The sequence below is a fragment of the Salvelinus fontinalis genome, unplaced genomic scaffold (assembly GCF_029448725.1).
Source record: "Salvelinus fontinalis isolate EN_2023a unplaced genomic scaffold, ASM2944872v1 scaffold_0208, whole genome shotgun sequence".
In the NCBI taxonomy this organism is placed as follows: Eukaryota; Metazoa; Chordata; class Actinopteri; order Salmoniformes; family Salmonidae; genus Salvelinus; species Salvelinus fontinalis.
Genome location: NW_026600417.1, coordinates 223,062 through 237,943, shown reverse-complemented (window position 1 = coordinate 237,943; position 14,882 = coordinate 223,062). Strand labels below are relative to the sequence as shown.

General features: G+C 46.3%; 1 protein-coding gene across 1 annotated transcript in view; it reads left to right on the top strand.

Annotated features, from left to right (window-relative positions):
* Positions 1-992: 992 nt before the first annotated feature.
* LOC129844715 (plexin-A4-like) overlaps positions 993-14,882 on the top strand; it is a 93,854-nt gene continuing 79,964 nt past the window's right edge. Inside the window, exons 1-4 of the mRNA XM_055912767.1 lie at positions 993-1,006; positions 1,101-1,395; positions 4,431-4,527; positions 13,954-14,144. Coding sequence (XP_055768742.1) covers positions 993-1,006; positions 1,101-1,395; positions 4,431-4,527; positions 13,954-14,144 — 597 coding nt within the window. The remainder of the gene's footprint in view (positions 1,007-1,100; positions 1,396-4,430; positions 4,528-13,953; positions 14,145-14,882) is intronic.

Genomic DNA, 14,882 nt, shown 5'->3' with positions numbered 1-14,882 from the left:
CCTCTACCTGATATAACTACCCAACCAGTAGAGGTAACCAACACTACCTCTACCAGATATAACTACCCAACCACTAGAGGTAACCAATACTACCTCTACCAGATATAACTACCCAACCACTAGAGACAACCAACACGACCTCTACCAGATATAACTACCCAACCACTAGAGACAACCAACACGACCTCTACCAGATATAACTACCCAACCACTAGAGACAACCAACACTACCTCTACCAGATATAACTACCCAACCAGTAGAGGTAACCAACACTACCTCTACCAGATATAACTACCCAACCACTAGAGACAACCAACACTACCTCTACCAGATATAACTACCCAACCACTAGAGACAACCACCACTAACTCTACCAGATATAACTACCCAACCACTACCAACACTACCTCTACCAGATATAACTACCCAACCACTAGAGACAACCACCACTAACTCTACCAGATATAACTACCCAACCACTAGAGACAACCAACACTAACTCTACCAGATATAACTACCTAACCACTAGAGGTAACCAACACTACCTCTACCAGATATAACTAACCAACCACTAGAGGTAACCAACACTACCTCTACCAGATATAACTACCCAACCACTAGAGGTAACCAACACTACCTCTACCAGATATAACTACCCAACCACTAGAGGTAACCAACACTAACTCTACCAGATATAACTACCCAACCACTAGAGGTAACCAACACTACCTCTACCAGATATAACTACCCAACCACTAGAGGTAACCAACACTAACTCTACCAGAGATAACTACCCAACCAAACCCAACCATAGTCGCCAAAACACATTCATAATTTCTACCATTTATAATGTTGTTTCACAGTTAGATATGGTATCTGTATTAACCATGTGGATGTGAGGAGTGACTTGGGCCTGTAGGGTGATTTCTACAGGGTTGAACCCTACTCGGACGTAGGTTCACTATTGTCCTAGAATAGCCGATACGGTATGATGTTGACCTCAAAGTAAAACCCAAAATATCATAACATAGTCAATACTTCTTGTTGACGTTTTCTCTCTTGACAACCACGAGTAAAGTAAACTATGCCAAATCCACAGTGTGAAACAAGTGTGTATTGGGAGTAACACACTGTTGACGTCTGGCTCCTGTGGTTTTGGTCCTCCTGACCAGCTCTCCCTGTGGCTTTTACAGGAGTGTCCCCAGCTGCTGCCCACCGAGCGTATCCTGGTGCCGGTCAACGTGGTGAAGCCCATCACCCTGCGAGCCAAGAACCTTCCCCAGCCACAGTCAGGACAGAGGGGCTATGAGTGTCTGCTCACCATCCAGGGCGTGGAGCAGCGGGTGCCCGCGCTCCGCTTCAACAGCAGCTGTGTTCAGTGCCAGAACACCTCGGTGAGTATCGGAGGTGATGGTGTGTTGGAGGGGTGTAAAGTTGTCAGACTCCCTTATTCAACGGGATGAATAGGGAAGTTTGTGTATGTGTGTTCAGGTGTACACAATGAATGGAAATTGTGGATATAAAGCATATTGGAAGGAATGTATTTGATATTTACATTGATCTTTTAGTCACTAAGCGACATAAAGTTAGTGCACTCATCTTAAGATAGCTAGGTGGTACAACCACATGCACTAAATATACAAAAGTATGTGGACCTTCAAACTAGGGAATTTGGCTATTTCATATAAAATCGAGCACACAACCATGCCATTTTCATAGACAAACATTGGCAGTAGAATGGCCTTACTGAAGAGCTCAGTGATTTTCAACGTGGCACCATCATAGGATGCTACCTTTCCAACAAATCAGTTGCTGTGTTGTTATTGTAAAGTGGAAACGTCTAGGAGCAACAACAGCTCAGCCACAAAGTGGTAGGCCACACAAGCTCACAGAACGGGACTGCCGAGTGCTGAAGCGCGTAGCGAGTAAAAATCGTCTGTCCTCAGTTGCAACACTCACTCCCGAGTTCCAAACTGACTCTGGAAGCAACGTCAGCACAAGCTCTGTTCATCGGGAGCTTCATGAAATGGGTTTCCATGGCTGAGCATGAATCACACTTCACCATCTGCCAGTCCGATGGATTAATATAGATTTGGCGGATGCCAGGAGAACGCTACCTGTCCGAAGGCATAGTGCCAACTATAAAGTTTGGTGGAGGAGGTATAATGGTCTGGGGCTGTTTTAGTTCCAGTGAAGGGAAATCTTAATGCTACAACATACAATGACATTCTAGACGAGTTTGTGCTTCCAACTTTGTGGCAACAGTTTGGGGAAGGCCCTTGCTCCCGTGCACAAAGTGAGGTCCATACGGAAATGGTTTGTCGAGATCGCTGTGGAAGAATTTGACTAGCCTGCACAGAGCTCTGACTTCAATCCCATCGAACACCTTTGAGATGAATTGGAACGCCGACTGCTAGCCAGGCCTACTCGCCCAACATCAGTGCCCGACTTCACTAATGTTCTTGTGGCTGAATGGAAGCAAGTCCCCGCAGCAATGTTCCAACATCTAGTGGAAAGCCTTCCCCAAAGAGTGGAGGCTAATATAGCAGTAAAGGAGGGACCAACTCCATATTAATGCCCATGATTTTGGAATGAGATGTTCGACGAGCAGATGTCCACATACTTTCAGTCATGTAGTGTAACACAGTAGCTATAAGCAAAATGTTAGTTCACAAAATATATATATTTCGGCAGGGAGGGGCAGTTCCTCTTGCTGCTGGTCTTGTAGTGGATGTGAGCTTCGACTGGAAGCCAGTGGAGTGTGCAGAGAAGTGGGGTGACGTGGGAGAACATGGGAAGGTTGAACACCAGGCAGGCTGCAGTATTCTGGATAAATTGCAGGGGTTTGATGGCACCACCGGGGAGCCCAGCCAACAGTTGCGGTAGTCCAGACGGGAGATGACTCGTACTCTGTGAGGTAGGCCCGTACTCTACGGATGTTGAGGAGCACGACCTGCAGGAGCGAGTCACTGCTTTGTTGTTTGCAGTGAATGACAGGGTGTTGTCCAGGGTCATGCCAAGGTTATTTGCACTCTGGGAGGGGGACACCGTGGAGTTGTCAACCGTGATGGGGAAGAGCGGAGAGGCCTTCCGTGGGATGAAGAGCAGCTCTGTCTTGTTGAGGTTGAGCTTGAAGTGGTGGGCCGACATCCAAGCTGAGATATCTACCAGGCACGCAGAGATGCGTGTCACCACCTGGGTGAAGAAGGGGGGGAAGGAGAAAAGTAGTTGAGTGTCATCCGCATAGCAATGATAGAAGAGACCATGTGAGGATATGACAGAGCCCAGTGACTTGGGCTATAGAGAGAAGAGGAGAGGCCCTAGAACCATGCCCTATGGGACACCAGTAGTGAGAGTATGTGGTGCAGAGCCTCTCCACGTCACCTGGTAGGAGCGGCCTGCCAACTAGGATGCAATCCAAGAGAGCTTGAGACTCCCAGCCCTGAGAGGCTGGAGAGGAGGATCTGATAGAGCCTGAGACACCCAGCCCTGGGAGGCTGGAGAGGAGGATCTGATAGAGCCTGAGATGCCCAGCCCTGAGAGGTTGGAGAGGAGGATCTGATAGAGCCTGAGATGCCCAGCCCTGAGAGGCTGGAGAGGAGGATCTGATGGTGCACGGTGTCGAAGGCAGAGGATACATCTAGGAGGATGAGGACAGAGGAGAGAGAGTCAGCTTTGGCAGGACGGAGTGCCTCCATGACACAGAGAAGAGCAGTCGCATTTGAGTGACCCGTCTTGAAGCCTGATTGCTTACGGTCAAGCGGATCATTCGGAGAGAGATAGCGAGAGAGTTGGTCAGAGACATATTTGAAGTTATTTGTGAAAGTGAGAAGATGCACAACTCTATCTCAGGTCTGTCTGGAGAGCCAGTGACTGTAGAATCTCAATACAGGTTCCTCATTTCTAGTAATCAGTACTATTGAGCTAGTACCTACAGTACACTCTCTGGAACCAGTCCTCCATGCCCAAGGATATGTCTCTCATTGTACATGTGCACAGAGCCTTTGATGAGTTTAAATGCCCTCTCTAAATTCCAGCTTCCCTCAGCAATACTATTATGTGTCATTCCGTTCTGGAACAATGGTTGGTATGAAATGAAAGACTCTCAATGAAAGGGTTTCTATGCTGAATGATATGCTAATATGATATGCTACTGTTGAATGGGAGAGTCTCAAACACTCTGACTAGCTTTGATACGTAGTTGTCTGTGAAGATGTACTCTACCTGGCTTGAGTGTTTACAGTACTTCTGCTCTTCAAATGCCTTTTCCTCTACCCCCCCCCCCTTCTCTCTCTCTCTCTCTGGTGCTCTCTCTCTCTCTCCCCTTTACTCTCGCTCCTCGTTCTCTCTCTCCTCGTTCTCTCTCTCCTCCTTTCTCTCCATCTCACCCCCCTATCTCCCCCTCTCTGGGTCCCCATGGCGACAACAGTACTCATATGATGGGATGGAGATGAGCAGCCTCCCTGTGGACCTGACGGTCATCTGGAACGGAGACTTCAGCATCGACAACCCCGCCGACAATAAAGGTCAGGAACCCCCCCCCTCACACCCACACACACACATCCACACACACCCCACCCGATCACCGCCGTTGCCTGTGTAGCCGGTCTCCATGGCAACAGGCGGGCAGTTGCGGCAGTATCCATCCCCCTGACACCGGCACAGACACAGAAGTGGCATTACTTTGCTGCGGTGGGCGGCAGCGTCTGGTTATAACTTTGCCTCTTCTCTCATCTCCCTTTCTCTCCCTTATTCTCCATCTCTCACACCTAATTTCCCTCTGCTCTCTCTCTTCCTCCCTTTTCCCTCCTTCTGTTCACCTCGTTAGCTTCACACCGCTCGTCTTGCCACGTCCTCTTTCCTTTTTCCATCTCTCCAGTCGACATCTCTTTCCTCCCTCTCTCTCTCTCTCCCCCTCGCTCTCTCTCCATCTCTCATTCCTCTCTCTCCTCTCTCTCTCTCTGTTTCTCTCTCTCCCTCCCTCTCTCTCTCTCTCCCTCCCTCTCTCTCTCGTCTCCCTTTCTCTGTGATGCTTGTTAGCTTCACAACTTCATCTGTGGTGCTTGTTAGCTTTACACCTTCCTCTGTGGTGCTTGTTAGCTTCAAACCTTCCTCTGTGGTGCATGTTAGCTTCACAACTTACTCTGTGGTGCTTGTTAGCTTCACAACTTCCTCTGTGGTGCTTGTTAGCTTCACACCTTCCTCTGTGGTGCTTGTTAGCTTCATAACTTCCTCTGTGGTGCTTGTTAGCTTCACGCCTTTCTCTGTGGTGCTTGTTAGCTTCACAACTTCCTCTGTGGTGCTTGTTAGCTTCACAACTTCCTCTGTGGTGCTTGTTAGCTTTACATCTTCCTCTGTGGTGCTTGTTAGCTTCACATCTTCCTCTGTGGTGCTTGTTAGCTTCACACCTTTCTCTGTGGTGCTTGTTAGCTTCACACCTTTCTCTGTGGTGCTTGTTAGCATCATGCCTTTCTCTGTGGTGCTTGTTAGCTTCACGCCTTTCTCTGCGGTGCTTGTTAGCTTCACACCATTCTCTGTGGTGCTTGTTAACTTCACACCTTCCTCTGTGGTGCTTGTTAGCTTCACGCCTTTCTCTGTGGTGTTTGTTAGCTTCACACCATTCTCTGTGGTGCTTGTTAGCTTCACACCATTATCTGTGGTGCTTGTTAGCTTCACGCCTTTATCTGTGGTGCTTGTTAGCTTCACACCTTCCTCTGTGGTGCTTGTTAGCTTCACACCTTCCTCTGTGGTGCTTGTTAGCATCATGCCTTTCTCTGTGGTGCTTGTTAGCTTCACACCTTTCTCTGTGGTGCTTGTTAGCTTCACACCATTCTCTGTGGTGCTTGTTAGCTTCACGCCTTCCTCTGTGGTGCTTGTTAGCTTCACGCCTTTCTCTGTGGTGTTTGTTAGCTTCACATCATTCTCTGTGGTGCTTGTTAGCTTCACACCATTATCTGTGGTGCTTGTTAGCTTCACACCATTATCTGTGGTGCTTGTTAGCTTCACACCTTTCTCTGTGGTGCTTGTTAGCTTCTCGCCTTTCTCTGTGGTGCTTGTTAGCTTCACACCATTCTCTGTGGTGCTTGTTAGCTTCACACCTTTCTCTGTGGTGCTTGTTAGCTTCACACCTTTCTCTGTGGTGCTTGTTAGCTTCACGCCTTTCTCTGTGGTGCTTGTTAGCTTCACAACTTCCTCTGTGGTGCTTGTTAGCTTCACGCCTTTCTCTGTGGTGCTTGTTAGCTTCACGCCTTTCTCTGTGGTGCTTGTTAGCTTCACGCCTTTCTCTGTGGTGCTTGTTAGCTTCACACCTTTCTCTGTGGTGCTTGTTAGCATCACGCCTTTCTCTGTGGTGCTTGTTAGCTTCACATCATTATCTGTGGTGCTTGTTAGCTTCACACCTTTCTCTGTGGTGCTTGTTAGCTTCACGCCTTTCTCTGTGGTGCTTGTTAGCTTCACACCATTCTCTGTGGTGCTTGTTAGCTTCACGCCTTCCTCTGTGGTGCTTGTTAGCTTCACGCCTTTCTCTGTGGTGTTTGTTAGCTTCACATCATTCTCTGTGGTGCTTGTTAGCTTCACACCATTATCTGTGGTGCTTGTTAGCTTCACACCATTATCTGTGGTGCTTGTTAGCTTCACACCATTATCTGTGGTGCTTGTTAGCTTCACACCTTTCTCTGTGGTGCTTGTTAGCTTCACATCATTATCTGTGGTGCTTGTTAGCTTCACACCTTTCTCTGTGGTGCTTGTTAGCTTCACGCCTTTCTCTGTGGTGCTTGTTAGCTTCACACCATTCTCTGTGGTGCTTGTTAGCTTCACGCCTTTCTCTGTGGTGCTTGTTAGCTTCACACCTTCCTCTGTGGTGCTTGTTAGCTTCACACCTTTCACTGTGGTGCTTGTTAGCTTCACACCTTCCTCTGTCAGTTGTTTCCCTCCGCCCAGCAGCATATTACCACAGACCACATTCGCATACACTAAAAGAGAACATTCAATATGCTATACTAACAGTGACTATCTATCTATCTAGTAATGGTTAATACAGTCTTTTGTTATCACTTTGGTTCTATTTTCACAACTCTTAGTACAAAACTCTAAACTGGTCACGTGTGTAAGGCAGCCAGTTGTTCATTCAAAACCTGTCAGGGTGCGTTCATTTGGATTGTAAACATCTCACCACACAACCAACATATACGTTTATTGTCAAATGTAATGAGAACGTTGGTTTAATCACCAAAACAACATAATTATATATTTTCAATTTAGTAGTTTTAACATTAGGCAATACACTTATATTACCCAACAAAATTGACCGAAAATCCATAATTTCCATAATATAAATTCAATGTGTAATCAAAGGTGTGATCAATGAAGACATCCTCTACAATCATTCATGCAAAAAAACATGTTATTTTTCAGATATAATTGCAGGTGTACTGTCTGTAATCACATGTAAGACATTAAATGAAACAACTTAAATGAATGAAAATTAAACATAATGTTTAGCACGCAATAATTTGCATCAAGCCTGTCCTGTTCCCTTTCCCTTTTGAGCATTTGGCCATAAACTCTCATCCACATCACAGTGAATGTCCTCATTGTTCATGCACCGCGGGAAATACCTATTGGGCTGGTGATTCCAAGCCTGACATTTGTCTCCGTTGATGTATCTGCATGCCTCATCCATGGCCAGAAGGAGGGTGGCACGCTTATGGGGATGTTGATCGCCCACCTCCATGCGGAACTAAATATCCTCATTAGGGTTGAAAGGAGAGCATGGGGGCTGGTATAGGGTAACGAATCGAGGATGGGCCCGAAACCCTGCCTGAACCACCTCTGCATGTTGGAACCTGACATTGTCCCACACAATGACATAGGTGACCCCTTCAATTTCATTGAGAAACACAATGAGGTGTGCAGCGTGGCAGGATCCTAGTAACTGCCTACGTCCTCCACACCATCTTCAGAGATAGCTGCGCACATGGAGTTGTTTCCCCACGTTGTCCAGGCACTTGGACGGTCACCCGTTGGCCGATGAGGTTCCGCTCATGGCGGCAAGTTTTGGCCAGGTTGAAGCCCGCTTCATCAACAAAGATATACTTGTGATGGTTCACAGCAGCATTAAGCACCATCACCGTCTAAACATATATTTGGGTTAGTTATTTTTATAGTATTTTTATAGTTCCAATATGATATTGTGAAGTAGCATGTACATTAATAGTAACAGTAATACAGTATATAGTGCTGTACCTGAACATACTCGGCCCGCAGTTGTTTCACCCAGTCGTTGTTTCTCTCCAAAAGCACCAGGTAAATGTGTTTCATAGATACCTGGAGCCTCTTCAAAAGGCACCAGGTAAATGTGTTTCATAGATACCTGGAGCCTCTTCAAAAGGCACCAGGTAAATGTGTTTCATAGATACCTGGAGCCTCTCCAAAGGCACCAGGTAAATGTGTTTCATAGATACCTGGAGCCTCTTCAAAAGGCACCAGGTAAATGTGTTTCATAGATACCTGGAGCCTCTTCAAAAGGCACCAGGTAAATGTGTTTCATGGATACCTGGAGACTCTTCAAAAGGCACCAGGTAAATGTGTTTCATAGATACCTGGAGCCTCTCCAAAGGCACCAGGTAAATGTGTTTCATAGATACCTGGAGCCTCTTCAAAAGGCACCAGGTAAATGTGTTTCATAGATACCTGGAGCCTCTTCAAAAGGCACCAGGTAAATGTGTTTCATAGATACCTGGAGCCTCTTCAAAAGGCACCAGGTAAATGTGTTTCATAGATACCTGGAGCCTCTTCAAAAGGCACCAGGTAAATGTGTTTCATAGATACCTGGAGCCTCTTCAAAAGGCACCAGGTAAATGTGTTTCATAGATACCTGGAGCCTCTTCAAAAGGCACCAGGTAAATGTGTTTCATGGATACCTGGAGACTCTTCAAAAGGCACCAGGTAAATGTGTTTCATAGATACCTGGAGCCTCTCCAAAGGCACCAGGTAAATGTGTTTCATAGATACCTGGAGCCTCTTCAAAAGGCACCAGGTAAATGTGTTTCATAGATACCTGGAGCCTCTTCAAAAGGCACCAGGTAAATGTGTTTCATAGATACCTGGAGCCTCTTCAAAAGGCACCAGGTAAATGTGTTTCATAGATACCTGGAGCCTCTTCAAAAGGCACCAGGTAAATGTGTTTCATAGATACCTGGAGCCTCTTCAAAAGGCACCAGGTAAATGTGTTTCATAGATACCTGGAGCCTCTTCAAAAGGCAACAGGTAAATGTGTTTCATAGATACCTGGAGCCTCTTCAAAAGGCACCAGGTAAATGTGTTTCATAGATACCTGGAGCCTCTTCAAAAGGCACCAGGTAAATGTGTTTCATAGATACCTGGAGCCTCTTCAAAAGGTGAATGATTATTGGTTGGCTGATGGATGCCACATTGGCAAAGGTGTCATCGTTCTCCTCAATGGCCTGCTTTATTTCGGACAGCCATATATAGTTCCTGGTCCTCACCATTTCTACCACGGCCCACTACTGCTAGTTGGTCAACACACGGCCACCACCATGGGGTCTTCTGTCTGACAGTAGAACAGAGTTTACTGTCAATAGATCATACTGGAACAATAGTGGAACATGTGTTGTGAATTGACATGCATTGCAATATGTAATTGACTGTAAATGTAATGGTAAGGCATAGTGCATATCCTGCAGACTTACCTCTTTTCTTGGTAAAATGTTCTCATGATAGAATTGATGATGTGATATGTTCTCATGATAGAATTGATGATATGATATGTTCTCATGATAGAATTGATGATATGATATGTTCTCATGATAGAATTGACAGTTGACTTTTCAGGTTGGGGTGAACTAAGCTGTCAACCTCTGCCATGGTAAGACATCTGTTTACCACATGGCCAACAACGGTCGTCCGGACTTCATTAGACACAACACTTCCCTGCCGTCTGCCTCCCTCTCTCTGATGTCCACCTCTTTGACCTCCTTGATGAGGCACATGCCCAACTCTCTGTCGGGCCCCTTGTCCACGAGCTCCTTGATGAGGCACATGCCCAACTCTCTGTCGGGCCCCTTGTCCACGAGCTCCTTGATGAGGCACATGCCCAACTCTCTGTCGGGCCCCTTGTCCACGAGCTCCTTGATGAGGCACATGCCCAACTCTCTGTCGGGCCCCTTGTCCACGACCTCCTTGATGAGGCACATGCCCAACTCTCTGTCGGGCCCCTTGTCCACGACCTCCTTGATGAGGCACATGCCCAACTCTCTGTCGGGCCCCTTGTCCACGAGCTCCTTGATGAGGCACATGCCCAACTCTCTGTCGGGCCCCTTGTCCACGACCTCCTTGATGAAGCACATGCCCAACTCTCTGTCGGGCCCCTTGTCCACGACCTCCTTGATGAGGCACATGCCCAACTCTCTGTCGGGCCCCTTGTCCACGAGCTCCTTGATGAGGCACATGCCCAACTCTCTATCGGGCCCCTTGTCCACGAGCTCCTTGATGAGGCACATGCCCAACTCTCTGTCGGGCCCCTTGTCCACGACCTCCTTGATGAGGCACATGCCCAACTCTCTGTCGGGCCCCTTGTCCACGACCTCCTTGATGAGGCACATGCCCAACTCTCTGTCGGGCCCCTTGTCCACGAGCTCTTTGATTTCTTCTTCTCCCTTGCTGTCTATCTGCTCCATGTTGAAAGAAATATCAAGTGTTCACACACACCCTATTATATGGTGACCAATTGTGGTTATCACTATGTCTAGTCATTATGTATGGTTATCATGTATGATACATGTATTTTAGATGTTTATACTTTACAAACACATTTTTTTTCTGTTGTTTTCAAAATCAATATAGAGTAGATAAACCAGTTTAAATTTATAGGTTTACCAAACGGTTAAGTGATTAACCATTAAACACTGAATTAAGTCATGGTCAAATGTATTTAAACAAAATAATGAGAAGATAATCAAATGAAAGGTATATTGAGCATTGCATTGTCAACGGCAATTTCTTTCTATGAAAGGTATTTCTACACTGATTAGGTTTGGTGAAAAAGTTACTGATTTTGTGTGTTGTACTTATTCAAATGAAAATGTACTTTAAGTTTTGAACAAACAGCCTTTTTGATGATCTGTTTTGAGTTTTGTACGAAGAGTTGTGAAATTTGAACATATACTTGTGAAAATAATACCAAAGCGATAAAGAAAATAGAGATATACAGTTGAAGTCGGAAGTTTACATACACTTAGGTTGGAGTCATTAAAACTCATTTTTCAACCACTCCACAAGCTTCTTGTTAACAAACTATAGTTTTGGCAAGTCGGTTAGGACATCTGGTTCATCCTTGGGAGCAATTTCCAAACACCTGAAGGTACCACGTTCATCTGTACAAACAATAGTACGCAAGTATAAACACCATGGGACCACGCAGCCATCATACCACGAAGGGGACGCGGTCTGTCTCCTAGAGATGAACGTACTTTGGTATGAAAAGTGCAAATCAATCCCAGAACAACAGCAAAGGACCTTGTGAAGATGCTGGAGGAAACAGGCACAAAAGTATCTATATCCACAGTAAAACGAGTCCTATATCGACATAACCTGAATGACCGCTTAGAAAGGAAGAAGCCACTGCTTCAACACCGTCATAAAAAAGCCAGACTACGGTTTGCAACTGCACATGGGAAAATAGATCGTACTTTTTGGAGCAATGTCCTCTGGTCTGATGAAACAAAAATCGAACTGTTTGGCCATAATGACCATCGCTATGTTTGGAGGAAAAAGGGGGAGGCTTGCAATCCGAAGAACAGCATCCCAACCGTGAAGCACGGGGGTGGCAGCATCATGTTGTGGGGGTGCTTTTCTGCAGGAGGGACTGGTGCCCTTTACAAAATAGATGGCATCATGAGGATGGAAATTTATGGGGATATATTGAAGTAACATCTCAAGACATCGGTCTGGAAGTTAAAGCTTGGTCGCAAATGGATCTTCCAAATGGACAATGAACCCAAGCATACTCCAAAGTTGTGGCAAAATGGCTTAAGGACAACAAAGTCAAGGTATTGGAGTAGCCATCACAAAGCCCTGACCTCAATCCTATAGAAAATTTGTGGCAAGAACTGAAAGGCCTGTGCGAGCAAGGAGGCCAACAAACCTGACTCAGTTACACCTGCTCTGTCAGGAGGAATGGGCCAAAATTCACCCAACTTATTGTAGGAAGCTTGTGGAAGGCTACCTGAAACGTTTGACCAAAGTTAAACTGAGTTTTTGTAAACTTCTGACCCACTGGGAATGTGATGAAAGAAATAACAAATAAATAATTCTCTCTACTATTATTCTGATATTTCACATTCTTCAAATTGTGACAGTATTGCGTTAGGAGGTAGGTGACGGAGTCAGGCGCAGGAGAGCAGAGATGTCCGAGATGCGTAATTTTAATGGGCAAGTCCACCAAATACAGGTAAAGCACAATACAAAAATCAAATGCCCTCGACAACAGATAAACCCGTTACTCACGAAAGGAGGAACAAACAAAGCTCCTAAATTTATACACACTCAGTATAAATGCGTGAAACAAAAATGGGCACAACCTAACCGAGCAACATCACAATAAATAATCCCACACAAACCTAGGCAGGCAACAGGGTAAATTAAACACACAGAAATGAAGGCAAATCAAACCAGGTGTGAAAGAACCAAAGACAAAACAAACAGAAAAGGAAAAAGGGATCGGTGATGGCTAGTAGACCGGTGACGCCGACCTCCGAGTGCCGCCCGAACAGGGAGAGGAACTACCTTCGGTGGAAGTCGTGACACAAATAAAGTGGTGATCCTAACTGATCTAAGAGGGAATTTTTACTAGGATTAAATGTCAGCAATTGTGAAAAACTGAGTTTAGATGTATTTGTCTAAGGTGTATGTAAACTTCCCACTACAACTATATATTATATATGTACAAGGACAAAACCATGCATGATGGTACTAGTTGGTTTAAACCCAATACAGTACAAATAGAATCACTAATGACAATGATTAACTGCACCTCGCTGGCTTTGCAATTAGATTTATTTGCGCTCACATTTGTGTTCACATTTGAATGGATGTATAGAAACATTTTGTGTCCATGGAGAGACAGGGAGAGAGGGAGAGAGAGGGAGAGGCAGGGAGAGACAGGGAGAGACAGGGAGAGAGAGGGAGATAAATAGAAAGAGAGAGAGTGAGAGATAAAGATGAATTCCTCCTCCTTCTCTCCCATTAGCTACCCGGGGAGAAGGCTACTCTGGAGGCATCATTTGATGGACAAATCACACAAGCATCTAATGGCAATTAAAAACCTGTCCGGTTTCCATGGAGATGAAATGTTAAACTAGTGGATGAGCAGAGGCAAGAAGCTTCTGGTCGCAGCAGCTAAATGAGAGAGAGGAGGAGAGAAGGAGAGAGCGAGAGAGTGAGAGATAGGAAAAGAGAGAGGGAGGAAGAGAGAGAGAGAGAGAGGAAGGGAGGGAGGAAGAGAGAGAGAGAGAGACGGGGGGGAGGGAGGGGGAAAGGGAGAGGGAGATGGGGGAGAGGGAGAGGGAGTGAGACAGAAGCAAGAGAGAAGGATTGAGACAGAGAACAAGGGACAGAGATACAGTATCAACAAATGATGCTTCCCACAATATGATTCAAATACTGTCCATGTTCTGGAAATACTAAAATGCTGACTGTGATTGGTATACCGGTTCTGAACAGTTTTCACCCACATTTACCAATATACATCATGACGGCTATCATTTTAAATCTAGGCCTGGTGTAAAGCACTTTGTTACAATTTCTGATCTACAAATGGCTTTATAAATGCATGTGATTGATTGACTGATTGATATCAAGTCTATGTGTGTGATGTGTTGTTAACCTGATCTCTCCCTGTGACTCCCCCCCCCCCCCCCCTCTTCCCCCATCAGTTCACCTGTACAAGTGTGATGCCCAGAGGGGTAGCTGTGGCCTGTGTCTGAAGGCAGACCCCCTGTTTGGCTGTGTATGGTGTAAGGGGGAGAACCGCTGCACCCTCAAGCAGCACTGTCCCCACCCTGAGAGCCAGTGGCTGGAGCGCAATGGACTCAACAGCAAGTGTACACACCCACGCATCACCCAGGTGAGAATGCAGATACACACACACACACACACACACACACACACACACACACACACACACACACACACACACACACACACACACGCACACACACATATACACACATACACACACACACATATACACACACACACACACACACACACACACACACACACACACACACACACACACACACACACACACACACACACACACACACACACACACACACACCACCAGTACCCACCAAGTGAATCACACAAGTGACACACACACATGCACATACTGTACACACTACACCAGCAATTATTACACACTCTGTCACCCAGGGGAGAACACACTCGGTCACCCAGGGGAGAACACACTCTGTCACCCAGGGGAGAACACACACTGTCACCCAGGGGAGAACACACACTGTCACCCAGAGGAGAACACACTCTGTCACCCAGGGGAGAACACACTCTGTCACCCAGGGGAGAACACACACTGTCACCCAGGGGAGAACACACTCTGTCACCCAGGGGAGAACACACTCTGTCACCCAGGGGAGAACACACACTGTCACCCAGGGGAGGACACACACTGTCACCCAGGGGAGGACACACACTGTCACCCAGGGGAGGACACACACTGTCACCCAGGGGAGGACACACACTGTCACATCGTTAGAGTGACTGCTGATGGTGTCGACATATACGTTATGAACACAAGACACACTGTCGCCCTCTGGCCGCTGATAGACACCTCTCATTTGGA